Source organism: Arvicanthis niloticus, chromosome 6 (assembly GCF_011762505.2).
Source record: "Arvicanthis niloticus isolate mArvNil1 chromosome 6, mArvNil1.pat.X, whole genome shotgun sequence".
Lineage (NCBI taxonomy): Eukaryota > Metazoa > Chordata > Mammalia > Rodentia > Muridae > Arvicanthis > Arvicanthis niloticus.
In genome coordinates, this window is record NC_047663.1 from 89,374,151 (window position 1) to 89,401,562 (window position 27,412).

Below are 27,412 nucleotides of genomic sequence, written 5' to 3' on the forward strand. Positions count from 1 at the left end.
GGCAGAAGCAAGAGCTGTCACCTTACAACCCATACTATTCCTCTCGAGTTTATCCAGGAGACCCCCACCTGGCCTTCGGAGCAGCCTGCTTCTGTGTGTGTTGGTACTGGAAGGGTGACAACAGACTGCAAGCTCCTTACAAAACAAAACACTTTTATTTGGTCCTTGGAGCCTGAGTGGAAATGGCCTGTGGGGTGCATCATCGAACAAGGAAGGGACTGACAGCTGATAAAATAGTCTCTGTGTTCGAAGAGCTGGTCCTATTTACAGGGTTAAAAATATTCACAGCTCAGAGTAAAAGGAGGTCCAGAGGGAAGGGGAATGTTTCTCTAGGTATAAAAACACTCTTAAGTCCCATGGAGGCAAGGACAGTGGGCATATGGGAGCTGCCCACTACCTAGGGGGCTGCAGGATAGTGGCAGCCAAGTGGGGGGCCCAGGAAATGACTCAGGCGTCCATGTGGCAGATAAGGGCTCTGATCTTGACAAGCAGTTGGGGGAATGCTGGGCAGGAGGCAGCTGGGCTCCCTCATCTAGGGGAGGAGTAGTCAGTCACACCTTACATGTGCCTGCAATGGGACTGGGGGAGGGGTATTCCTCTTTGTGGACAGACTGAGGCCATGGGACAGGGCTGACTGTGGCCAGGGAAGCTACGGACAAAGCGCTTCTCCAGACAGCAGGGCTGGGCCTGGCTCCTGACCTGCGGCCCCATCATGGCTTCGATCCTGGCAGGTGCTCCAGGAATTGCATAGTGTTGCAGGAGGTGTAGCCGTCCCCAAGCCCTGGCCGATGGCCACCAGGCATGTGCTTCCTGCAGTGTGCTGCTCACATGCCAGGGCTATCAGGACCCTGATCATTAGGGCAGGGAACTGGGCTTGGGGACAAACCAAAGGGAGAAGCAGCAGATTTGAGTTCCCACAAAGGGCTGCCCAGGTTCTCAAGGCAGGTCATGGCCTCTGAACCCCCAACTGGTTCTGTGAACATATATCTGGGCTGCCTCTCTATAGCAAGTGACCCAACATTCACAGGGAAGGGCAGCCCCTCTTGGGCCTTGGCCACCTGAAGCTGTCCCCAGGGCTCAAGACAGAAGTACTGGAATGAAGCCCACCTGGTTCGAGGTATTCTGCATGGCAGCTGGGAGGCCTGGTGGGGGACTGAGGGTACTTGGGGGTGGGATAGGAGGGGAGGGAGGCCCAAGGGAGGCTGCACCCTGTGGCTGGCGGCTCCCTGGGCAGGGTCCTGAGATTCTGGTTCAAGCATCCTCCATTGGGGGTCTCCCTCATAAAGTGCATGTAGGGGGCAGGTGGGTAGATCTGCACACAGCCCTTGCCCTAGGGAATTGCAGTCACAGTGGCCGGGGTCCATGTAGGCCGGCCACATCAGGTGTGAGTGGGGGGCTGTGGGTACCCCTAGAGGCTGTCCAGTCACTGAGGAAGGCCTGGGCTGCCTTGCGATGTGCCAGGCGATGGGTGATAGAGAATCCAGCATTGCCTTCCAGCTGAGACAAGATCACCAGGACCTGCCTGCAGGAGAGGGCTGATGAGGACCTGTGGAAGACTGGGGGCCCAGGGCAGGCAAGCAAACAGCAGGTACCCACCTGTGCAGGGGCGGTACACTGTCCTGGGTGCGTAGGCTGCCACGTGTAGACACCACATTGAAGCTGTCGGTGCAGTCACATTGCACATGCAGGTAGGACTTGGGGTGCCGGTTCTCCACTACCACGATGAGCCCCGCCCAGCCATGAGTCAGGTAATAGCAGGTCATGCCCTCTCGACCCTGGGCACAGGCACAGGGTGGGTGGGCCAGGGCTGGTGGTTGCCCACCCGCTGCCCACCCCCATCAGGACCCCACCCACCTCATGCCGCTCGCCCCGGCTCTCAGTGAGCAGGATGATGGCATCGGCCAGTGTGGTTGGCTGCGCCTCCACCGGCTCCACCATGACCAGCCTGGAGCTGTACACTGCGAGTACGTGGCCGGGTGGTTCGGGGGCACCTCGGGGGACCCCTGCTGAGGGGCTGGAGGCTGTGGGGGGTGTGGATAAGGGAGCCAGCAGCTTTCCCGTGGGTGGGCTTTGGGGCTCGGAGGGTGGGAAGGTGGGTGTGGGCCTCATCTGGCTGGGGCCCTTACCCTGGGCAGGGGGCCCTGGTGGAGCAGGGTTCCAGTGGTTGAAGGCACAGCACACCACAGCGTACTCCCCAGGCTCCAGCATGACATCACAGTTCACAAACTTCTTAACAGCACGTTTGCTGTGGGCCAAGAGGCGGCCCAGGCTCAGGCGGCCACCAGTGCCAAAATTGGCCCGGAACACTAGGATGCACAGATCCAGGAGGTGGCTGTCTACTGAATCCGAGCGCCTGAGGGCCAGAGACAATAGGCTGGGTGTTCATGTGGCCACAGCCATGAGCTCCTAGCTTGGTATAGTGGCCACCCTGTTGCCTACCTGCTGCCCTCCTGGAAGAGGGCAAACTCCAGTGAAGCACGCTCTAGCACTGTGAGTGCTGTCACACCCACGGGCCCACTGGCAGTGCTTGGGAAACAGCCCTGAACCCGAGCCTCTTGCCAGTCTGAGTGTACCTTGCAGATGTCCACAGAGTCAAAGTACCTAGACAGTGAGGAAAAGGGCAACTGAGAAGAGCACAACCCAGTGCGCCCACTCTAGGGTGCTGTGCTCATGCCGGGTCTCCATTGCTCAGCTCCCAGCATTCACCAGGCTGTCTCCTACCACTCCCTCCCTGTCCTAGGAGCCCCAGCATCTCTCCAGAAAAGGCTCTCTGAGCAGGAAGCATGCCTCTAGGGTGCTGCCCTGTTGTGGTTTGTATGAGAAGTGTCTGCTCCCCAGCTGGTGGGGCTACTGCAGCCAGGAGGGAATTAACCTCATCCATGGGCGAAGCCAACAGTGAGTTCACAGCTGAATGGAAAGGCTATGAAAATGTGGTGCCTGGTTGGAGCAAGTAGGACACAGAGGATATACATGGTTCTTCCTGTCTCTGGTTCTTAGAGGCAATGGGATAAGCAACTTTGCTCTTGCCACACCCTGCTGCCTTACCAGATCTAAAGCCATGGAGTTAGCTATCATATGCTGAAATCATTTTAGATAGATAGATAGATAGATAGATAGATAGATAGATAGATAGATAGATAGATGAGGTTTCAAAAAGCCCAGGCTGGTCTGGAACTCATTATGTTTTTCAGGATCTTGGGATCCTCCTGCCTCAGCTGAGCTGCTGGAGCACTGGGATTACAGAGGTGTGCTACTAGTTTTAAGTTGTTCCTCTCCAGTATGTGTCACAGTGACGTGAACTGACATATTTCCTGGACATCATGAGGATGCAGAATGACTCACACAAAAGCCCTGTGTATTTATAGACCTAAACTCCTTGGCCAGACCGAGAGCTGTCATTCAGAGGCCTGCAGGAGCTGGGACACAGAAAAGCTGCTTATCCAGACCAGCTCCCAGATGCTCTAACCATGGGACGTGTGAGGGCATGCAGGTACCTGATAAAGTCACTATACTCCATCCAGAAGACACCTTCACTGCTGCCATGTGGCATGAGCTCAGCTCGCAGGTGCCCTGGCCAGTGTGGCCACTCATCCGACCAACTGCCATTCCAGGAGAAACGGCCCCATGGGTTCCGGAGTCGCAGGAGCCTGTGGATCACAGGACTGAGAACCAAAACTGTGTGCCCTGTGCTGATACACTTATCCACCCTCAACCAGTTAGGCTCCTACCTGGAACCCTGAACATCACGAACATCCAAGACGGAGTAAGCATGGCGGGGACGTAAACCCAGGCTCTCATAAGCAGCATCATCTACCTTCATGTTACCTCCCCCGCAGGAGGCACCCATGAGGAACCTGTGTGGGCAGAGAAACCCTGGCTGATGAAATGGATGGACAGCAAGGGAGACTGCCCTCCTTGAATGTGGGGTATATAGTCTGTGACCCACATGACACATGCTTTCAGGAAGTACTGGCCCACTCTGGATGAGCTTAGAAAGCCTGGACTAGAGCAAGTTGGTTTCTGAAGGCTTAGGCCTGAAGTGGTGGGCAGGAATACTGCCAAGTTCAGTGGTAGGTGTGGGTTTCGGCATCCTCTCTCAGGCCCAGGGCTTCTGTAGTCTTTGGAGCTATACTCTCCTAGACTTTGGGAGACAGGTGTCAAGGCTCACGGAGCTGCCCAGGGTGCTCCATGTCTCAGAACACCTCCTCCCACTCCATAGGGTCCCTCTGTAGACTCTTGCCTGTCTTTTCTTTTCTAGCCCCTACCTCCCCCACCCCCACCCCCGGTGTAGCCCTGGCTGTCCTGGAACTCACTCTGTAGACCAGACTGGCCTCAAACTCAGAAATCCGCCTGTCTCTACTTCCCAAGTGCTGGGATTAAAGGCGTGCGCCACCACCGCCCGGCCTTGCCTGTCTTTTCTTAAGTGGGAGGTAATGAGATTTGGGCTCTTCCCAGTGTGGCTACTCAGATGTACCAGCTGTTCTTTCTGACTTTGGCCGGCTGCACTAGAGCACCTTGTTCGATGCAGATATAGTGAAAGGGGGTCCACTTTTCCCACGGCTCCGCCTCTCCTCCCAACGCCATAGACAATGGTAGTGCCTGTCCCTCTTACCCTGCCTCCTTAGAACTCAGCATTTTGGCCCAGATGAGATCAGTGTCGACAGGTTCCTCTCGGGGGTTAGTGGAGCTGACCTGCAGTGCCAGGCTCTCACAGGGGGCTCCAGTGAGTGTGGCCAGACCTTCAATGGCACGCCCTGCCTGGAGGGCAAAGTAGGAGCCGTGCAGCTTGGCCAGTGCCTTCTCAATGAGGGCCACCCACAGCTGCTTCCGCTGTGCCTGGGGGAGGGATGAGAGTCAAAGACTGCCTGGCTTCTCTGACCCAACCTCCCACCTTGCTGTCTTACCTGTGAGAAGAGCAAAAACCCAGCCTCATCGCAAGGCAGCATGTCATCCACCAGCACTGTTGTCCACGTGCCATCTTTGCACAGCCGCACCTGGTAGGCACCCTCTGCACATAGGCTACGTGTGACCATCACCCTCTCCACGAGGTCAGGACGTTCAGCCAGCACTGCCAATGCGCTCAGGAACCTGGATGGAGCCAGGCAACTTCACAACATGCCCACAACTGGACAGTGGCCTCCATCCTCCCCTGAGCCTGTCTGGCCCTGGCAGGAACCTGGAGCCTCACCAGCAGTTCCCCAGCAGCCCCTGGAGGATGTCAGAGGGCCTCAGGGTGTGGAAGACTGACCACGGAGTGCCGTGGTCCCTGAAGACAGAGCAGTTGATTTCGTGGGGCCGCAGCCACTGTTTCACTCGCTGCTGGACGCTGTCGCCCACTGGGAAGCCGACAGATGCAGGCCCGGGGGGGAAGCTGTCATCCACAAAGTTCACACTATTCTGCAGGGACCATGGCCGGACATTCAGGCTGGGCAGGGCAGCCTCTGACCCAGAATGACCCCACTCTACCTTTTGGGGGAAGCCCCACCCTCCCAAGGGAGCTTCAGAAGGTTGAGGTGGGGCCCCTGCACATTATACCAACCTCGGTGCTAGGCAACTTCGAATGGTTTGAAGGGCTCACCATCAGGATGATCCTGAGTGGGCAAGGGAATACCTGGACTCCCTGACCATGACATTGCAGGCCAGTGGCAAGCAGGCCACCCTGAGCGTGTTAGCCTGGTATGGCATGGCTCCAGCTGCTCTTTCAGCTGACCAAATGGCGATGCCACCTAGGGCTCATGCTCTGAACTCAAATGAAACACAGGGTGTCCCTTGGGCTCTAACAGGGCCTCCGTGCTGCCCTGTGTAGGACAGCCTCACTGTATCCTCATCTCTCTGTGGGCTTACACATGGGAGGTCTGGGGTCCTCCTCCTAGGCATGTGAGCTAAGGGGGAGTGACATGAACAGTGGAGATAAGTATTAGTTACCTTGGGTCAAGCTGGTTCTCAGCCTCAAAAAAGAGGCTACTTACCTCTCTGCAGAAAGCCACTATGTTCTCCCAAAGTGCCTTGGCCTCGCCCTCATCTGTCTGCCTCCGCTTTTCCACATGCATACTCTCCCTGCGCCTCAGGGGGGTAGCCCCCCGGCACTGGGTCACCAGAAGCTGTGGTGTATGACAGGCTGCACAGTGCTTGGCCCGAGGTGTGTTGATCAGAGTACAGGCAGGGCAGGCCCACTGGCCCAGGCGATCAGGCAAGAGACGGGCAGCCTTGTGTGCTGAGGGAGCTCGTCCACAGGAGCCAACACAGGGGCCAGGCTTGTCGGCACCACAGTCAGGGCAGTGGGTAGGGGGTTCACTGTGCTCCTGGAAACCATGCAGCTTGGAGCCACCACACACTGAACACCTGGGGGCTGTTGTGGGGTTCCTAAGTGTACACCTGGCACATGACCAGGTGGTGAAGTCAGGGCTGGAGGGGCTGGCAGGTGTGTAACGCACAATGTCTCCAGTCAGGTCAATGACATCACTGCATGACTCACAGCGGGCAGGGCTGCTCTCTGGGGCGGCTTCCTCCTCCAATACACTCAGTCGCTTGCCTGGCAGCAGCTCCTTGCCTGAGAGCAGCTCAGCTAGGCGGGGAGCCCCAGCTGTAGCTCTTCCAGGGCCCTGCTGGGGGCCTTTGGAGCTTGTGGAGGCTGAGGACTGAGCAGCCTCAGGCACAGGTGGCTGAAGCTGAGGGGGAACCTCCCGGCGGCTTCTGGGTACAGGGTTGTTCTGTAGGGTGGGTGAGAAGGGGCTGAAGAGTGGTACCCTAGGTGATTCCTGGTCAGTGGAGGTGGGACCCTGGCTGGTAGAAGGAGAATCAGCCTCAGCACCTTCCCCAGGGAGGACAGGCTGGGATGAACCAGGAACATGAAAGCCAGTAGGGGCTACAACCTCGGGAACCACCAGGGCCTCTGGGGGGATGCGAGGCAGTGACAGTTTCCGGGGTCCCCCACAGGCAGAACAAGAGCTGGCCACTGGTGTGTTATGGAGTGTGCAGCGCTGGCATGCCCAGCCACTGCCAGGCTCTGCCCTTTCCCCTTCGTCCTCCTGCTCCTTTTCTTCTTCTTCTTCAAGGTGCCCTCTGGCTGGCTCTGTGGCCACTAACCCTGCTGTCCGCACTGGGCCTGCTTCCTCCTTGCCATTGCCCTTTGGCTCCACCAGTATGGTGGGTGGCTTGGGCAGGACTCCATTGATAATGGGCAGCAGAGGGGCTCCAGGAGCAGGCTCTGGGGTAAAGCCACACACTTCACAAGCCTCTTTGCCTAAAAAGTTCCGGAATGTACAGCGTGCACAGGGCCATTTCTGCTCCTCAACACTGAGACGCAGGATCTGGTCAAGATCTGGCTTATGTCGGGGGGCCTCGCAGATGGAGCACTGGCGTTGGCCGGCAGGGTTCAGGAAGGTGCAGCGCGCACAGGACCACTCCCCAACTGTGGCCATAGACCCAGGAGAATGAGTGTGGCTGCAAGGGAAGGACCTAATTAGTGTGGCTCCTTTGAGGCCTATGGTCACAATGTCCCATGGGTGACAGATATCACTCTTTCAGGGAGGGTGACTGGGACTGAGGGAAATGTCTGCCAAGGCAATAAGTGTGGCCAACTCAGGGTCAGCTATGTTCTGTCTAGAGTATGTTCAGGAGGGAAGGTGTGAGGATGGCCACTGGTCAAGAACAGTCTGAGCCTTTGTCCACTGTGGATCTCAGCTTTGTAGCTCCCCTCATCTATAGGTGCCGTGGGAGACCACTTGAACCTTCCTTAGTTCAAGGCAGGATCAGATTTAAACCTGTTCCCTATGGGCTTGGTATACGCTATAGCACTAGGCTGAAAGCTGAGTACTGGAAGGCTGTGTGGATCCTTCTTGGAAAAGCTACCTGAGCACAGTGACGATACCGAGCAGACACAGGGTGAGCCTGGATGGAGGCAGACATTACAAGGCTTATACCTTGCATGGGCCTAGGAACCTGACATACTTCTCCTGGGCTTTGGAACAAATGCATAATCCTTTGGTTCAGGAAGAAGGAAAACTCTCCTCTTTAGAAAAACAAAGCAAAACAAAAAACCAAACCAATTCTTCCCTCCAAAATATGACTTGCCTAGGGGCTCAGAGTAGCTCCTGACTCTGCCTGCTTGTGTATGCTGGTCAGCCCCAGGAGAGACACGTGGAGAGCTCCTGACTCTGCCTGCTTGTGTATGCTGGTCAGCCTCAGGAGAGACACGTGGAGAGATGCTTAGTCTCATATGTAGATGCCGCTGAGCTACTCACAGCCTTGTCCATAGTGGGCAAGGCCCAAGTGGACAGAAGGGGCTGAGAGCCTGGAGCAGCAAATTCACAGGTGCTCTCCTCAACTCCTTTACTTGGAGAGGGCTCATGGTTAAGGCTAGAACACCCCATGTGTGTCCCCCAGGTACCTCTCTGATATGATATCATTAACTGTCTCCACCTGCACACCTACTTCACAGCACAAGCAAGATGAGCATCCCAGAGGGTCCCAGTGGGCTAGAGCAAATTTGACAGGTCACATCCCAGGAGTATTTTGAGGGAAGTCAATCCTCATGGATTGCTCCTAGGGGGCTCTCTTAGGGCTCTCTGATTCAGGACTAGGCCACTGACATACAAACTGAGGAGTGCCGGTGATGACTACTCTTTATTTGGAATCACACAGAAGACACACCTCTGCTGGCAGCATCTTTGAGGGTGTTTCCAGAGAGGTTTAACTGAAGAGCAAAGACCCATTCTATAGCTAGGCTGGCCTCAAATTTACAGAGACCTTCTTGCCTCTTCCAAGTGCTGGGATTAACAACATATCCCTCCATGCCTAGCCCAGAAGACCTGCTCTGAAGGTGGGTAATACTATCCCATAGACTGGGATCCAGGATTAAATAAAAAGGGAAAAAGAAGGGCTGGTGAGATGGTTCAGCAAGTAAATGTGACGGCCTGGCAAGGCAGTGGTAGCACATGCCTTTAATCCCAGCACTCAGGAGGCAGAAGTAGATGAATCTCTGTGAGTTTGAGGCCACCCTGGTCTACAGAGTGAGTTCCAGGACAGCCAGAGCCACACAGTATAACTCTTCTTGAAAAAGCAAACCAAATCAAACCATAATCTGATGACCTGAGTTTGACATCTGGGGACTCACAGTAGAAGGACAGAACTAATTTCCATGAATTGTTCCCTGACCTCCATAGGTGAGCCATGGTGTGCATGAGTGTGCACACACAACAGAAATTAGTATCTGAAGAAGGAGCGAGCATGAGCTTCTTGGCTGCAGATAACTTGACCAGCTGCCTCCTGCTCCCATGGTCATGTTTTCCTTGAGCAGTGGACAGTATACCTTCCATGATGGTTTGAATAAAAATGGCCCCATAGGATAATATGTTTGGACACCTAGTCAGAATTTCTGCAAGACCTTGAGAGCCACAGTGCTGTGAGAGTAAATTCCAAGATGCAATGAACAGCCTGTGATTCTGGGGATGCCAGGACCATAGGATGTCTGCTGAGGAAAGCTGCAGGAATGGAGTGCAGATGCCCAAAGAGGCTGTGTGTGCTGTAGATGGCACATGTGGAGAATGGGGTTACTCAAGGCCATGGGAGTCTGGATAATGTCACAATATGCCACAGGTTCAGGGCACCGAGCTTCAGGATTCAGGGTTTGGCTTTCTTTACCCTATTTACCTTGCTGTGCCCCATTTGCTCTGTGTTGGAATGGGGTATGTTTACTCTATGCCACTGGATATTAGAATTATAGAAACTTCATAGTTAAGACACTGACTTGAATGTTGGCCTGAGCCAGGTGTGGTGGCACATGAATATAATAAGGCCAGCACTCAGGAGGCAGAGGCAGGCAAGATCACTTTGGTCCCACTGACTCTGACTCCCACTGGCAACCCTTCCCCTTCTATGATAGAGAAAGAATAAAGTAAATTCTTATTCCCTTAGTCAACTTTGTCAGATATTGTGTCATAGCAAGAAGAAAGATTACTAGTATAAATTTCAAATACTAGGGAGAGGTCCAGGTGTTACCTCATCTCAGGAAATAGCCGCAGTGGCCAGTGTCTGGCTCTGGCCCCACTGAACCTAGAGCATGGCCATCTACTGGAAGACAGTAGACAGAGGGGCAAACATGGAGACTCTCAGTAGATGAGCCACACCAGGAAGACTCCATCTGGAGCACAGGACAACTCCAATACAAACCAAATAATGCCTAAAGATCATATCTGTCCTGGGAAGTAGGACAGATTGACCAGAGGCCAAGCTGTGAGGCTTCTGTAACCGGAAAACCTATCAAGACTCTTTAGGCAACTCTGGTCAGCTGTGTGCTGTGTACCTTACAAGACCCCCTACCTATCACCCTCCTTGGTTCACCTGGCTACAGCTCACAGTCCATGACCAGGCCTATGTCCAGAGCTCAAGGCCTGAGGTCCATAGGCAAGTCTTTATCACCACAAAACTCTGTAGTAAAAGCCTGTGAAGAGCTGAAGACTCAATAAAATCTTTATATAGACTCTGGCAAAGCCCCTGAGGAAGTCTTAAAATGACGGGCAGAGTGCTGCTAGATGTCAGGGGCTTGCCTGTGTGTGAGACACTGGGCTTGACCGACGTCGGGGACTTGCCTGTGTGTGAGACACTGGGCTTGACCAATGTCGGGGGCTTGCCTGTGTGTGAGACACTGGGCTTGACCGATGTCGGGGGCTTGCCTGTGTGTGAGACACTGGGCTTGACCGATGTCGGGGGCTTGCCTGTGTGTGAGACACTGGGCTTGACCAATGTCGGGGGCTTGCCTGGGTGTGAGATACTGGGCTTGACCCTTAGGTCCAGAAGTAGAAAGAAATTAAAAAGGATTTTGTTGCTTTATTTTCTAGAATTCTCAACACTTCTAAATTATGGAATGTGAGTTCACAGAAATAACTGCAACCTGTCAGAACACTGGCTTACAACAGTGCAAACTGGGGTAAATGCCAGAGAAATCTGCTCACTCCAGAGCTACAGCAGAGCCCACCTGAGTAACCAGGAGTGAGCACCCAGAGAACTCAGAGGTGGCCACATCAGGCTGTGGCCTTGGTAGGAGTCTTTCCCTCTTAGGAAGAGCCCATAAAACAACCAAGCTGAGTGAGGGTGCCCTGGGCAGCTGCTAACTAAAAGATGGCTACCTCTGCCCAGCAGAGCAGCTCTGTGCCTTACCCTCGCAATTTCTTAGCCCTAACTTATACTCAGGGCAGTGTCCTGAGTATAAAAGGGTGAGGGTGACATCTACCTTTCTAGGGAAATACACCAGGCTACTCTCCTGGCTTAGCCTGCTCCACCTTTCTGGATAGGTGTGTCCTCCTTGTCTCTGTCCCCAGGCAGCCAATGTCTAAATCAACTGTGTACTGATTAACCAGCCAGGTGAGGCTGGACATAAGAGGGCTCCTACACTTAGCTCACAAGACGGCGAGGAGGGAGATCCAGTGTACCTTGATCTTCTTGGCTCAGGTGGTGTGAGCAGCCTTTTTATCCACACAATGGGTGTTTTCCTAAAGTTGAGTACCTGCTATTCTGGAGGTGACAGACAGTCCTTAGATATGAGGAGCTGCCATGCCCCATGCTTCTCCCAGCCCACTCCTGCCTTATCAGCGCAGGGGAAAAGGCTGCCTGTCTCATGTGCTTGTACTTCTGTGTGATTGTATGCACCTATGTGAGGAAGGAGTCCTGACAGGTGGCCACAGAGCAGTGTCATCTGTTTTTCTGCTATCTGTCTTGCCGAGTAACCCTCTGAGATCCATCCCCTCTAGTTTGGGTATGTATGGATGGATTCTTCCAGATCATTAACACTATTGAATTTATTATTGATTCAACTTGGATGTCCACTGCCTATATGGAGCCATGACACATTCTCAGGTCTTGGAAATCTCTCCTTATCCTACTTGTCCAGCTAAACCCTTCTGGATGTCTTTATTTTTTTTTCTTACGTAGCTCAGACTATTCCTGAACTCCTTATCCTCCTGCTTCTGCCTCTAGAGTCTTCTGCCTCCAGAGTGCTAGGCTTAAAGGTGTGTACCATCACACCCAGCAAAAATCTTGGCTTTAATATATTTATTTGTGTGTGTGTGCCCGAGTTTATGTATATGTACCATGCACACGCTGAAGGCCCTAGAGGTCAGAGAGGCACTGGATCCCCAGGAACAGAGTTCCAGATGATTATAAGCCACAAAGTGAACTCAACCCAGTGTCCTCTAGGAGAGAAGTGCCTGCTCCTAACCGCGGTACCATCTCTATAGCCACCGGAATCTTGTGCTGTTTTGCTTATTGAGACAGGGTCTCACTCAGCAGCCCTGGATGGCCTGCAGCTCACTATGTGGCTCAGGCTGCCTCAAACTCTTAGCAATCCTACTTTGCTTCTTGCTGCAGCCTGCAAGTTCTGCAGTCTAGGTGTGACTGTTCAGAACACTGAACAATCCCTCACCTCCGGCACCCCAAAAAAACTCACTTAAGGATGAGGCAACAATGAACTTGAACTTTCATCTACACACACGAATTTAGTAAAATATGAAAGTAGGAAAGTCATCCGCCCATGTGACATGTGTATGGTGATATTCTCTGCTGAGGCATAGCTGATTGATTTACAAGACTGAGACAAAAGTCCAACATATAGCCTCAGCACTCAAAGCCACAGTGTAGGCCTAGCAATTCTAGTCTTAACAAATTTTCCTCAAGAGATACACACAGACACACAGAGACACAGACACAAACACAGACACAGACACACACACACACGCACCATACACATACAAACATGAGATGTTCTACACCAATAGCCATCAGAAAAATGCAAATTAAAATCAAATACAGCTCCACTGCACACCCTGCAGGATGGTTAGTCAAAGACAGAAGAGAGCAAGCATTGTCAGAGTCAGAGGAAACCAGAACCCTGCCTACATTGTTAGGGGGGATGTAAATGGGCCGACCACTGAGACAGCAGTGTTTCTCAGAATGTTATATAAACTCACAGCAACTCCAGCCCAGGGATATACTCAAAACAATAATTAAACACATGACCACATAAAAACCTTTAACATGAAAAAAAAAAAAAAAAGAGCCAGGCATGTCAGGCATATTGACACACTGGAGGCAGAGGCAGACCTACAGGCCTGGTCTGTAAGAGTGAGTTCCAGGACAGCCAGAGCTGTTACACAGACAACCTTTTTCTTAAAAACCAAAACTAAACCAAACCAAACCAAACCAAACCAAACCCCCACAGCAAAAACAATCAACCAAACGAAAAACAATAAAACAATCTTTAGCATGAATGATTATAAGACGCACCATGCATAAAAGCTAAGTGGAAATAGCATACTGTTTATGAGCAGACAAGCCAAGGGTAGCTTACATTTAAGACAGCAGACCACTCAAGTGTGAAAAGGAAGGAGGGCCTCACAAAGCTGCAATGGGATGAACCTTGAGGACAGTATGCTAAGTGACACGAGCCAGACAGACCCAGCTCACATGTGAAATCTCTAGAAAAGGTAAACCTACAGACAGGAAGTAGCTTAGTGACTACCTGGGGCCAGAGCAGGGACCAAATGACTACAAACAGGATCTCTTTCAGGTGCAAACCAGTTAATAACAATGTTTGTTCAAAGCTATGACTGGTTGAAAATGACCTGTACATTAAGTACTAACAGCTGAATTTGATGGTGTGCGTGTTGGCTAGTTTGACGTTAACTTGATATAAGCTAGAGTCATTTTGGAAGAGGGACTCCTCAGCTGAGAAAATGCCTCTACTATCTGGCCTGTGGACAGGCCTGTGGTGCATTTTCATGACTGATGATAGCCATGGGAGGGTCTACTTACTGTGGGCAGTGTCACCCCTGGGCTGGTAGTCCTGGGTGCTATAAGGCAAGCTGAGTGAGGCCTGAGGCGGAAGCCAGTGAGCAGCTCTTCTCTATGGTCTCTGCATCAGCTCTTCCTCTGGGTGCCCTCCCTGATTTCTTCAGGGACAGGGTGTGCTGTGGAACTGTAAGCTGAAATAAACTTTTCCTCCCCTAGTTGATTTTGGTCAATGGTGTTTTATCACAGCAACAGAAAGACTAAGAGAGTATGTAAGTCTTATTTAAAGGAGTTAAACCTCGAATTGGAGGTATTGCCTGGAATATCTTGTAGACCCAAGGGAAACTGACATTGTGATCCCTCATGTACATGTGAAACAGTGCACCATCCCCACTTGCTTGGAGGTCCCTGCCATCATTCTGCCTGTCACGTCTCTCCAGACCAATGTCTTCTGACCACTAGAGTGACGTACGTCACTCTACAGATTCATGTAGTCTCAGTACCAGTATCTCCTTAGTCACCCCAGCCAGCTCAGACTTTGCTGTCAAAGGCACCTGAGAAGGTAGTCTCCTGTCTACAACTTTATGCCCATCTAATTTCCTATTCCTGACAGCTGTTTGTGGAAGTCATAGCCACGTGCTTCTGAGTAGAGAAAAGTTAAGAGTTACCTGGGTTCGATAGAACAGAGCTACTAGGCCTACATCCTCTCTGAGGTGAAGTCCTGGATGTTTAGGGAGTGTCAGATACCCCTTCAAAAGGAAGCTGAGGACATGCATGGCTTAGAAAGGATGACTTGAAGGGAAAAGTAGGCCCCTGTGGTCCTCTACAGCCAGAGGCATCCTTAAAGGCAGCCATACTGGAGCACAGGCACTGAAGTTAGGGGAGGGAAGCAGTGTTCGACTCTGACAATTATGTGAAGCGAGCCAGCACTCTTAATACATGCTAGCCACAAGGGCTGAAGTCATCAGCCACCCTAGGAGGGCTCTCCAGACAGCTTTCCTAGGAATACAACAGGCCCTAGGACAACAAGTTCTGCTCAATAGCATGCTATAGCACAATCTTAAGCAGAGGAAAGCCTCAGACCCACCAGGCAAGAGCAGCAACCCCAGATCAGATCAGCTCCTGCACTTTTAGGGGAAATGAGTTGCCAAAAAATAGTGATTAAACAGAAACCCTGCTCTGAGCCGGGTGGTGGTGGCGCACGCCTTTAATCCCAGCACTTGGGAGGCAGAGGCAGGCAGATTTCTGAGTTGGAGGCCAGCCTGGTCTACAAAGTGAGTTCCAGGACAGCCAGGACTACACAGAGAAACCCTGTCTCAAAAAAACCAAACCAAAAAAAAAAAAAAAAAAAAAAAAAAAAAAACCAACAAAACAAAAACAAAAAAAAAACCCTGCTCTACGCAAGCATCTATGCCAAGGAAGGACACATTGAAAAAGAGGTCTCCTGCCCATGACCCTTCAGAGTTGCCCCTCCCCACCTTCTTACCTTCGGGCCCTGGGTCGTGGGTGCTGTCTGGTGACCAGAGCACTTCCCCAGACAGTCTCCCCAGGGCCGCTCCTACACCAGCCAGCTGCTGCTGGGGGCCCTGGGTAGGGTGGCCCCCCAGGGAAGCCGTGGTCTGACTCCGTCTCGGCAGCCAGGGAGGAGGCGGAGCTCCCCATGGCCCCCCTGACAGCGGCCACGTAGAGAGCCGGGCCTGGTCACCTCTGGCCGGTGGCACACGGATGGAAGCATGGAGAGAGGAGAGTGCCCACACCGGAGAAAGGGCAGCCGGCTGGTCAGTGACACAACAACAAAAATAAACAGAATAAAAAGAGAGAAAAAACAGTGTAACTCACACAGATCAAACTCTAGGCCCGGGAGAATTTCCCAGCATGCCATTGGGTATGCAAGGGGAAAATGAGGTTCAGGAAGCTCGGCATGACTTTAGGTACTCAGCACTGTAGTGCACAGACAAGCTCCACAAAGGAATACAGGTCAGAGGCCAAAGGCCAGCACTCCGCAGAGCTGCAGCTCACTGTCTTGAGGCGCATTAGGGTTTTAGGAAATAACCCTAGTTTGAAAAACCCATCATCCCTCTCAAACTTGTCTCTAGTCTAGAAAGAGGTTTTATTCCTCAATTAGGAGAACAATTCTGCCTCATTACAGATAACTATCAAGGAGACATTAAGTCCACAGGAGAGGAAAAAATGAAGGGGCTGAGGACACAGTGGGATGGCACTTTTAGATCTAAGAGGCCAGGGTCAAACTGTGACTTTCAAAGGGCAGCATCTGACTGTGTAAACACACACTCACCAGGCAAGCCCTAGAGCTGGAGAATCCCAGGGAACCTGAGAGACTATCTACCCCAGGAGGAAGCGGATAGGCTGTGCTGCAGGAGAGTCCTCTTACACCTGGTGGCTAAGGGGGTGGTAATGAGACCCAACAAACCCGAGGACTTGGCAGTTGGGGAGACACTCATAGGATAACTTATAGCCCTCTTCTAGGTATAGGTGAAGGTCTGTATGTATGCTGCCTTCTGATAGGGTAGGCCACAAACTTGTCCTGGTTTCAGCAGTTCCTACCCAAGTCTCCAATAGCACTCTCTCTGGCTTCTGAGTAAGTCTCTATAACACCGACCGACATTGGTACAGATGAGAGGAGACTGATATAAGGGGTCAAGAAGCACACCTACGACGTACTCAGGAAGGCTCAGGAGACATGGATGACAGTCTGTGTAGTGCTTTTGAGAGCCAGCACCTGCCACCTGGGAGGACCACTAGCACCAAGCCCAGCCCCACTCCAACACATCCAGGTATGGGGCTGGGTAGTTCTGTAACCCCTTCACCATAAGCTTTCAATCAGAACCAGCTATTTCTCCCATGAAACAGTGTTTCCTTCCTGACCATCTTCTGAGTTAGCATGTGAGGGGCTGCTTTTGCCAAAGGACTGGTTCTACTGGCTGGGTGGCCCTTTGAGACTTGAAGGCTTTTAATCCATACTTTGAAATGGCTAGAGAACAAAACAAAAGGGAAAGGGTAGGAGAACTGAACCTATGTGCAATTTAACATTTCACATCCCTCTTTTCATTTTTTTTTCTTTTGGAGACAGGGTCTCACCATGTAGTACAGATTGGTTTAAGCTCAGCATTCTCCTGCCTCCACTTCCCAGTTGCTGTGATTACAAGCATAAGATACCACACTGGGCTAGAAAATTCAAAATTCAGTGTCTACATGAAAGCCCATGCTCACTTATTTACATGTTGTCTGTGGCTTCTCTCAGAGATCACACAGCACAAAAAGCCATAAATGTCCCCTGACTGTTCCATTAAGGAGGGCTAGCTGGCTGGCTTAGACAGTACAGCACAGGTTCAGGCTTCCTGCAAGCCACACAAGGGGTTACAAAGAACTAAGAGACGGCTAGAGAATCTAGCCAGAACCCACCATGGAAGAATTCCCAAAACTGTCTTCTGATCTTCACATGTATGCCCATGTTCCCTGCCCTCACAATATAATAATAATGCAAAGTGCAAAGGACAGGTAGAGCTGGTTATGTGACCTCCCATAATCCAGTACTGAGGAAACTAAAGCAGCTGAATCAAGGCCAGCCTGGGGTACATACTGAGACCCCTCAAAAAGAAACAAAGCAGGGAGCTCAAGAGATGGCACAATGGTTAAGAACACTTGTTGCTATTGTAGAGGACCTGGGTTGGATTCCCAGCACCCTTATGGTATTCCAACCATCTATAAATCCAGTTTCAGTGGATCTGACATGCTCTTCTAACATCCATGGGTACCAGGCACACACACACACACACACACACACACACACACACACACACACCCCTAAAATGTTATATACATAAAATAATCTAAAAAAAAGGAACAAAGCAGCCCAACAAGCCAACAAAAAACAAAGCTCAGGTAAAAAGACTTTAGCATACTTTGTGCAATTCAACATCTATAGACTGTTGTCCTGTCAGTATGAAATCATCACAAATGACATTACTGAGTTACTAAGTATCCATTTTCTGGTCAAGCTGCCTCTCCCCACTCTCCAGCCCTCTCAAGGTGCCACAAAGTAACCTCAGCTAACCTCACATTCTTACTGCTTTTGATTGTTTCCACACAGGGTCTTATACTGTAGCCTAAGCTGGTAGCAAACTCCTGATTCTCCTGCCTCAGCTTCTGGAGCACTACAATGTCCTTGGCTCTAGTCAAGATCTTTGGACTGTGTTCTAGCTCAGTATAGACATGCCACTTCATGGGACCCAGTAGGCACCTGTGCTGGTGGCTTTGTATGGAGCATCAGTGAATTGTATCTGGTCTGTGCTACTCTGGATTCTTCTTTTTCCCATCCTTCATTTCCCTGGTTTCTCTTCTATCACTAGGTAGGAGAGAAAGAATAGAGGGGAAAAAGAGAGATGGAGATCTTGAAATCTAGTTTCTTTCTTTTTGTTTCTTCGTTGCTTGTATCTGGTCTTTGCTACCTTGTAGGATCCTTTATCTCCCCCCCCCCCCTTCTACTCCATATCACTAGATAGGAAAGAAGAACAGAGGGGAGAGAGAGAGAGAGTGGAAGGTGGGGCAGGGGCTGGGGCAGGGGGAGGGGCAGGGGAAGGGAGCAGAGATCTGAATCTAATTTGGTCTTGTTTCTTCTTTGATCTTGACTACTAACAAAATGCAACCTCCACTTCCCAACAATGCCTGTAGGGGCTCTAACACTTACATAGCCTCTGAAGAGTTCCCAGAATTCCAAATGTCACAGAAACTATCAGCAGTTGGCAAAACCACGCCTTTGTTGGGGCACGAGGCAAATCATAGTCAGCAGCTGCAAAGCAGCCCCACATCCCCACACCTGGGATTAGAGTGAAACATTTTTATATTTCTGTGTTTTTAAAAGAACCCAAAATTCCAGCATTCTAACTACAGTAAACTGTTGGTGGCAGGAATCTGTTCAGATGCCCAGCAAAACATGCCTCTATCCATTAGTCCCACATTACAATAGTCACCCAGGATACCTGTGTCTCCTGTGGTTGTCAGTGCCAGAGCAACCCCTCAAACTGACAAGCCCTGGCAACATGGGAGCTTCCTGTGAGAACTGTATCCCAGCATTTCTGGTGCTCCTCTCTCATACTCAAACACTGAGTGGGAGAGAGGGAGAGAAAAGTATTAGGAGCTGGATTCAGCAAAAGTGCCCATGGGGCAAAACTTGCTCACAACAGGGTCCTTCCCATTGACTGTGAAAGCTGCCTATCTGCCTGCAAAAGATTACCTGCTCCTCCAGGGAGATACTAGGCACCTGCATGGGCTTGGGTGCTGTTTGCGCCCCCCCCCCCGTTTCTATAATCCTCACCTACCCCTCTCACCAATCCTGCCCAGAGCCTATCCTCCTCCTGCCCTTGTGCTTGCTTTCTAGGGACACTTTCTTTGAGCATAGGATAGGGTCTCTTGGGAGGGTGGGGACAGCATATTCTTATTTGCTAAGTATGCAGAACAAAGAAGGAAGGCAGAAAGAGCAATGATCTCAGGAGCTCTCCATGCTACAAAGCCCCCCCCCCCATCTGCTGTCAAGGAGGAGAGAGTCCTTTGGTGTGCCGATGAGCCTCTGCCCTGGCTAAGGGCCACCTGAGGCTTGAGAGAAGATGCTGACAGTCTTAGTCCTGCCCCCTACCCTACCACACACACCAGGAAGCACTCGGCTACTACCAGCATTTGTTGGCCAGGGGGCCCCCGCACCTTGACAAGCTGGCATCATCTGGCTCTGCTTGTTTTGAGAGTCTCATGTATCTCGGGATGGCCCAAAACACTATGTAGACAACAATGTTCTTCCATCCTGATCCTCCTGCCCCTATCTGTCAAGTGTAAGGTTGTGTGGCTCACCACATAGCTGTACATGTATGCCTCTTGAAACCCACCTTCTTGCTGCTGGCCTTTCAAGCACAACTTTAGGCCCCAGCATCTCCAGTAACCCTGGCTGTTGGTAAGTCCACATGTATGGTAGCCAGCTGGGTAAAAGGTTCTACATGCCTTTCTTCTGGATTCTGATAATCAGGGGCCACTGAGAGAATAGAAAGGAAATTCAGCAGAAGCCCTAGAGAGGGTTAGTTGTTTCTCTGGCTTGGCCAACTCTCTACAAAAGCAATTATCCCACCCAAGCCACTTGGCCAAGGACACTGGGACCAGGCCTTCTCTGGAAGAGGCTAGCCCCTCTCAGGTCCAGCATAATTAGCATGTGGTGAAGGCAGGGACACTGAGGAATGCCAACACAGGTGGATCCAGTTTTTGTTCACGTTCTGGTTGCGTAGGCTGTACTCTAAAGAGAACAGCATGGCCCCCACCCTGGGTGTTAGGCCTGAGTCATCCCAAGTGCTGTCCTCTCTTACAGGGCTCGCTGGCAGATAAAGCCCCTACTGTGGAGGGCACTCCACTTGCTCATCCTTTTACTCATTTTTGTGTGCTCAGCAAACACTCTTTGACCTGTGTTGTGAGTCCGGCTGCTTTAGGAGGTCGGGCACAGCAAGTAATGATTCTCAGAAGGCCCTGCTACAGACACTGCCTCACTGCTACATGACTTAGCGTAACTACATCAGCCTCCAACAGGAGGCAGAAGGGGCAGGGTGCAGTAAGGACCACAAGATTTGAGAGGTAGGTTCTCCCATCCTCTTAGCCTGGGAGCCTATGCCTCCCCAATTCCACGACCTACCAGCCAGTACCTCCTTTATTTTCATCTGGGAACTGTTCTACTTTTAAATGGGACAGTGGCCTAGATCTGGCCTCAAAGAAGCGGGACTGCCATTGCTCTGAAGGATAAAGTGTTAATTATCAAGATGCATTAGCATGCCCCCAGCCTTGGTGTGACATGTTCTCTGCATATGCTAAGGACAGCTGGAGGGTATCCACCCAGGGCAAGCATGAGAAGACTGGATGACGCTACCACTAGATTCTGCATGGAGCCACATAAGGGTGTCCTCTCAGTCAGGAGGCCAAGTCCTAGTTATGGCATCAACAGCTTCACCTTTGGCTCTGAGGGCCCATCTGCAGGGGAGATGCTTGGTACATTTCAGGTAGGACAGACTCAGCTTTTCCTCACAGGTGCTTAGGGCTGGAGGTTGGATGGCGACCAACATGGCTCTCACAAGCCACAAAACCTGTCTAAGGGCTGCAAACCCACTATGAAGGTCCCTTTTGTATAGCCTGTCCTTTTGACTCACATCGCCACAGCCAAGTCAGTACTTCCTGCCCAGAGCTCTCAGAGACTTTTGGGACGTCTCATTTCCAGGACAATCTGGGGATACCACCAAGTCAAGGCCAGAGAGACCTTGTGTACCTTGTGCTTCTAGAGCTCTTGGTGTAGGAAGTACAATGTCTTCCTGTATCCCCATTTGGGAGTACCCTAGGCACAGTGCCCAACCCCAGTGAAACAAGAGTAGAACAAGGTTTCCTTTAACAATTGATAAAGTACCTACCACACAAGCCCCTCCTCTTGGTAATTTTATGAAGGACAACTTCACCCCCACTGTAACTGCAGTAACCCCCGTGTCACTCCCCTGTTGAGATAGTAGATGGTAAAGGAGAACATCGTCTAGACCCCACCTGACACCCACAGTTACCCACCATACCTTATCATTGTACCCATCAGTGCAGGAGGCAGTGAGTTCAGATGTGAAGACAAAAGTAAGCCACTGTTGGGATGCAATTCTGTCCAAAAGACAGCTGATAGCAAGGCCAGCTCCAGAGAAAATGGCCTGGGGACAGGAAGTAAACCCTCCCTTCAAGAAACTAGGCTAGAATCTACCTCAAGGAAGCAACCAACCCTGTGAGAACTGGCTGAACAGCATTCTCTGAAGACAGGTCAAGTGTCTCCACAGGAATAAACTACCCTTAGCTCTCTGAGCCTTTGGCAGGCCTTAGGCGAGACATCTTAGGTCGTACATCCAAGAGGGTATGAGACCCAAGTGATAAGACCAAATGCCACTAGCATAGCTTTCCCAAAAATGTTTTCCGAAAAGTCAGAAAACCAGGTTGGTAGGGCAGGGCAGCAGAACAGAGGGCTGGTCCCTAGAGACCCTGGGCACTGGCCCAGAGAAATGGGTTCTTCCTCCCACCTCAGTACTTCAGCCCTGCTGCTCCATCAAACAACCCAAGAAACAAGCCACACCATTTGGTAACTAGCTCACGTAAGGCTACACACATGACAAGATGCCAGTGTGCCCACATCTGAGCTGCTGCCTTAGGAAAGGCCTCTGAACAAGCTGACCACTGCAGTACCCACCAAGAGAGTATACAACTCCTATCAAGATTTGGACTCTGGCTCAGGAACACCCAGTGCAGCCTCTAGGATTATCTGCATAAGCCAAAGTCCTGCAAATGAGTCCTAACTGGCCATGTGGCTCAGGCCCTGCCCTCTTCTACAGTGCTATATCAAGAACCTTTCGGAGGATGTCATTTACTGTCCCACCTGAGTACATGCTGCCCAGGGACTCCTTCCCTTTAAGAAGTTGTATCTATTCCACAGACAGAGATCACAGGGGACAAGGTTTGCTGGCTCTTCACTGTCACTGTCACAGGAACCAACTTGTCCCACAGTCAAACAGGCCTGTGGCTAATTCTATACTGGTAAGGACAATACAGGAGCTTAGTCAAGATCCTGTCTTGATGTTCCTCAACTTGGCTCTGCCCTTGGGCAGAGTGCATCGCCAGGGCCACACATCAGTAGTAGTTGGCAAGGAAGCCTAGGCTGTCTAGGTACTGCCAGGGAATCATGCCCAGGTTGGGGCTGGGCTCAGGCAAACAGCAGAGTGCCATCAAGATTCCCTGGACTCAGGTTCTGTCACTATTCAGCCACTCCAACTGCCTGCCAATGGGCAGCCACTGTTTCGAGCTGCAAAGTTCTGCTTTCCTCAGCATCTGCTGCCATTCCAGACAGGATACTCATGTGTCCTCATCCTGTACTTCCTTTCTGGGCCACTGCAATCTCTTACACTCACTTAGCCACGGCCCTCTCGTATGAATAATCCTGGAGACAGTGGTCACCACCCTCCACCTGCACCTTGGAAGCAGCGTGCAATATGAACTCAAAAAGTGAACCAGAGATTATATTGAAAATAAGAAAGCCCTTCGAAGAGCCAGGTGTAGGGTAAAAGCCTTAAGAAGGATGCTGGCCTGCAGCCTCTCACTCTGTCTTCTAAGTGGAGAGAAAGCCAGAACAGGATACAAGGCAGTTGAGTTCTAGATTTCTCCATTTGTGTCAAGTACTCCCTGGTCTTTAGCTCATAGCCAGAAGTCAAAAACTCAGGCTGGAGCTGGGCATGGTTCCACACAACTTTAATCCCAGCACGCGGGAGGCAGAGGCAGGCAGATCTCTTGAGTTTGAGGCTAGTCTGGTCTAGAGTAAGTCCAGGACAGCCAGGACTACACAGAGAAAACCTGCCTCCACAAAGACAGATGACAACATAGACAGACAGACATACACACAAATACAAAGATACAAGCACACAGATAAACATGCACAGACATACATGTAAACACACACACACACACACACACACACACACACACACACACACCCCTGAGCTGAGGCTGGACCTCAGAACAGTAGTGGCACCTCTAGCTGTACACCTATTCAGAGCAAGTAAGACACACTGATCCTGCTGAGGTGAGCTATAGCAACTCTTGAGGCAAGGACAGTCTGAGACATCTACGTGCCAGCATCCTGGACAGGAAATGGGTCACTGAACATCCTTCTGTGTCTCTGGAGTTGTACACCACCTTAATTATACATTATGAGAAGGGAAATTGTATTTTCAAGGTGGTATTGCCAGGAAGACAAAGGATTTAAATCTTTAGTTCACAAGTTCAGTGTTGTTCAATGTGGAATACTATTTTAAGAGAGAAGGTGGACGTGTAGCCTGGTGGTCTTGCCATCAGCAGAACAAGAATCATGGGGCACTCAAGCTCACTGCTGGCTCCAAAAAGAGGTGGCAAGGATTAGGAGCAGAGGCCACAGCATGTCTCTCGGCACTTCCTTCCCCACCAGCGCTCTGGCCTTCCCACATCTACAGAAGGGCAGGGGCCCCAGAAAGCTGTAGAATTATTGATTTTTCCATTAAACTGTGTATGGTCAGCAAGACCAAGCAAGGAACAGAAGTCTGAGAGTTCTTTAAATACAACTTTTAAGAACCACAGAGGAAGGCAACAGGAGAGGGCACCTTCTGCATCAGTGAGCGCTCTGCAGCCTTCCCATCCTGTTAGCAGCAGGTAGGGCCGCACCTTGATATTATCAAACAGCCGCTATCAACTTGCTTTCCTTCCAATATCCCAACGCACTGTCCAGGTTCCTCCTCCAGCTCAGCCACAGGAAGTGGGGAAGGCAGACGCAGGGAAGCTGAGACATGCGGTATGGAGCAGGAGAGCCGCAACTCTGCCTTTCTCAGTACGTGAGGGTCGAGGCCAGTGCAAGTGTGCTTGGTTTCCTGAAACGGAGACTTGAGCAAGCCTGCTCTGGTGCCCAGTGAGTCCTTACGGAGTGATGGCTACATCACTGGTTTCCCACATGGCAGCTTGTGCAGAAGAGTAGAAAAGAACAGTCAGACTGTCCAGCACTTTATGATGACTTACCTTAGGGCCCACACTAACCACGCCTGCATCTCCACACTGTCCTCCTACAATGCCACCCTGGCAACTGTCTGCCTAGTAGGACCAGTCTGGTAGGCAATATGTTGCCCACACCAAAATGCTCTTTGGTCCACTGGTCACAAGGTTTCCACACAGCCATGCCATGACCCACAGAGTGACAATCATGTGGCTAAGGAGGTCTCCAAGCCTCCTCTGAGCAAGGGTCATAAGCTGGTAGTTTACTTCTCAGACTGGGAAACAATTGAGGCCAGGTGCCTGTTTCCACAGAGACCACAAACTGCTTTTCTGGATTAGATCTTTTAAACTTTAGAAGTCAACTGACCCAAGGCTACCAAAGGTCAGCAGCCAACTGACGATGCTCACTGGCTACCTGCTCAGTGTAGGGCTAACCTGAGCTGGTTACCAGAACTTGCAAAGAAAGAACACACACGTCTTGAGTGTGGGAGACTCCAAGAGCTGGGGAGCCCCAGTAGAACCCTGGGGATAGGCCAGAACGATATTGGAGGTTTACGAATCAAATGTGCAAAGGCCAAATGGTAGAGATGCATCCAGCCGGAGGAGTTGGGGACTAATTAAAGCTTCTGGAAATAGGAGCACGGTGCACTCCAGGATGCTCTCACTGTCAGGTGACATAACCAGAAGGACAGGGCAGTCAAGAGATAAACAGCCAGGAAGGAGAACAATCCACAACCCTGGGGAGGGGTGAAGGTGGGGAGAGGAAGTGTCCTTTAGGCCTGAGCCCAGAGTCTTAAGGCCATAGCTGTGTTTCTCAAAATTCAGCCTCCCGGGTCACATAGTAAAGAAATCAGAACAAAATAAAGAGACAAGTCACCAGTGATCCTGGGTCTCTCTGTAGCTGGTGTTTTTCAAAGAGCTCAACATTTTTCATTTATCATTTAAAATTGTTTTTTAAAAACAAAAGTTTAACTTTGCCTTCTCAGTCCCAGCAATTGTCTAGTGCAATGAGAGGCAGTGTTAATACCAAAGACCACAGGGATGGACAAAGGACTAATCTACCCTCCTTAGGCTCTTAAGTAATCAGCTCATTAACAGCATGTATACTGAAGGTTTTCAGGTCACCAAAAGGCTCTTCTCAAGGGCCACCAATGAGAATGTGAAAGGAGACTAAACAATAGCTTGTGGTTTGGAGACTTAGAACTTTATCTACTGCCCGCCCCAACTGATGTCCGACAGCCTCAGTTTCCACATCTGTAAAATGGGGCTTACAAGTTTTGCCCTAAGGTCTGGACAATGTACAAGGGCTAGGGAAGCTTGGGAGTAAGTAAAGCTGTTTTGATAGTCAGAACAAGGACAAAGCCTGGATCCAAGGATGGGCCACAATGGAACCCTTTTCCCATAAAGAATAAGGTGAGGCTTCTATATAGATGTGGGGCATCTCTCAGACACCATGGGCAGCAGAGATTTTGAAGGTTATCCCCTACTGTAGTTAGGTTGTACAGTTTCTGAGCCTTGGATCCAGGAGGGTTTAAATCTTCCTTCCTGGGGGTCATTGACCTGTCTGCCAGTCAAACAGCTCCAGGGATTCTTAGATGTTGGAAAAGAAATGGGTGTATCAATGTGGAGCAGAAGGACCTCAAAGGAAGCAGGATCTACTACCCCATGGAGACAAGCTACTGTTCAGCAAGACACAACTGTCCTAGACTGAGATGGTGGTCCTGAGCCTACTGAGCGCATCCCTGACAGTTAGACTCTGAAAGCAGGAAGAAACTCAGAGGCAAGCTCCACATCTGTGACTTGCAGTCCTCCAGACTGGGAAAGGGGAAATTGCCACTGGAGAGGTGGATCTCACAACTTCTTACTATGTAGCAGTTCTTCCTGATTCCCTGCTGAACTGTAGGGTCAGCCCCAAACACTCAGGAAGGCTCTCAGGTTCTGGGCCTGGGTGTTTGGAGTCCTGGAACTCAGGAGGTATCCTGTTTTAGAGGTTAGGTGTTTCACGATCCTGTTACCAGTGTCTTGTAACAAACCACAGGCACTCAGGGACCTTGAGAACCATCCCAGCAAGGGCCATCTGGCCACACAACAGGGTTACCAAATCAGAAGTAGAAGGGTCCCTTTTCAGATAACAAAAAGAAAATCCTGCAGCTGTCAAGGGGCTGCTCTGTAACTTTCCCGGCCTAACTGACAGGCCCACCAAAACAGAAGAGTGGGATGAGGGGGCACACAGGACGATTTACTCTTGCTGCCGCCCCCAGGCAGCTGCAGGTTTCTGCAGATGGTGCCCCCACGACCTACACCTTCGGGCAGTGGGCCAACGCTTAGCCCCGAACAAGAGGGCACTCAAGGACAGGCAGGAACCGAGGGTCGCCTGCGTCTGAGGTTCCTAGGCTGGCCTCGAGTGACCCACACTACCAGCGCCCCCCACCTCCGGCGCGCTCCCCCCTTCCCTTCCCGCTCACCACAAGCCAATCTACTGCTCCCAGGACAAACATGGAGCATCCAGGCTGATGCCCCGAGGCCGAGCTCTACGAGTCCTAGGCCGTCTGGCCGGCCGCCTAGGGTGGAACTCACCTTAGCGAGCCGGCGGCGCCTCCTCAGCGCTCGCGGTCGGTCTAGGCGGGCGCGGCCCTAGTGCCGGCCCTCAGTCGGTTGGCCCACAACTTCTACCGGAGGGCACCAAGGCCCCCTTCGCGCCAGCCGCGATGCTCCGCCGGCTTAGCGCGTTTTGGCCGCGAAGATCTGTCTCGGCCCGGCAACCTTACGCCGCCTCCGTAGCGCCCGCCGTCCCGCCCGGCCCACCCGGTACGCCTTACGCCGCCTCCGTAGCGTGGCGCCCTGCCGGGACCTGAGGCTACGGCGCGTAAGGGGCGCACGCGGCACTGGGAATCGCGCCGGAACTACGGCTCCCACAGGGCAGAGCAACGTCGCTCAAGGCACGCCGGGAGCTGTAGTCCATGAATGGCTCTACCCTCTACCCTTTCCCTGAGATCTCGCCCTCCCCACGTGGCAGGGGACGCTCAGTCCACCGATGCAGGTGGTACTCCCGTGTTAG

At 51.5% G+C, this 27,412-nt stretch overlaps 1 protein-coding gene across 5 annotated transcripts; it reads right to left on the reverse strand.

Moving 5' to 3' along the window:
* Positions 1-133: 133 nt before the first annotated feature.
* On the reverse strand, positions 134-27,182 carry Capn15 (calpain 15). Of its 5 annotated transcripts, XM_076937105.1 has the most exons (13): positions 26,932-27,179; positions 15,269-15,557; positions 5,970-7,443; positions 5,189-5,397; positions 4,905-5,088; positions 4,613-4,836; positions 3,729-3,854; positions 3,491-3,647; positions 2,440-2,597; positions 2,127-2,353; positions 1,855-2,021; positions 1,597-1,775; positions 134-1,522 (listed from the first exon to the last, which is right to left on the reverse strand). In XM_076937105.1, exons 2-13 carry the CDS (start codon positions 15,442-15,444, stop codon positions 1,345-1,347), a joined length of 3,459 nt encoding a protein of 1,152 aa, XP_076793220.1. In that variant the 5' UTR covers positions 15,445-15,557; positions 26,932-27,179; the 3' UTR covers positions 134-1,344. The 5 variants fall into 5 exon arrangements, 4 of the variants coding, with proteins under 4 accessions (XP_076793220.1, XP_076793219.1, XP_076793222.1 ...); XM_076937104.1 differs by having other exon boundaries at positions 1,855-2,353; XR_013111406.1 differs by lacking the exon at positions 1,855-2,021 and having other exon boundaries at positions 1,422-1,522; positions 26,932-27,181.
* Between the last annotated feature and the right edge of the window lie 230 nt (positions 27,183-27,412).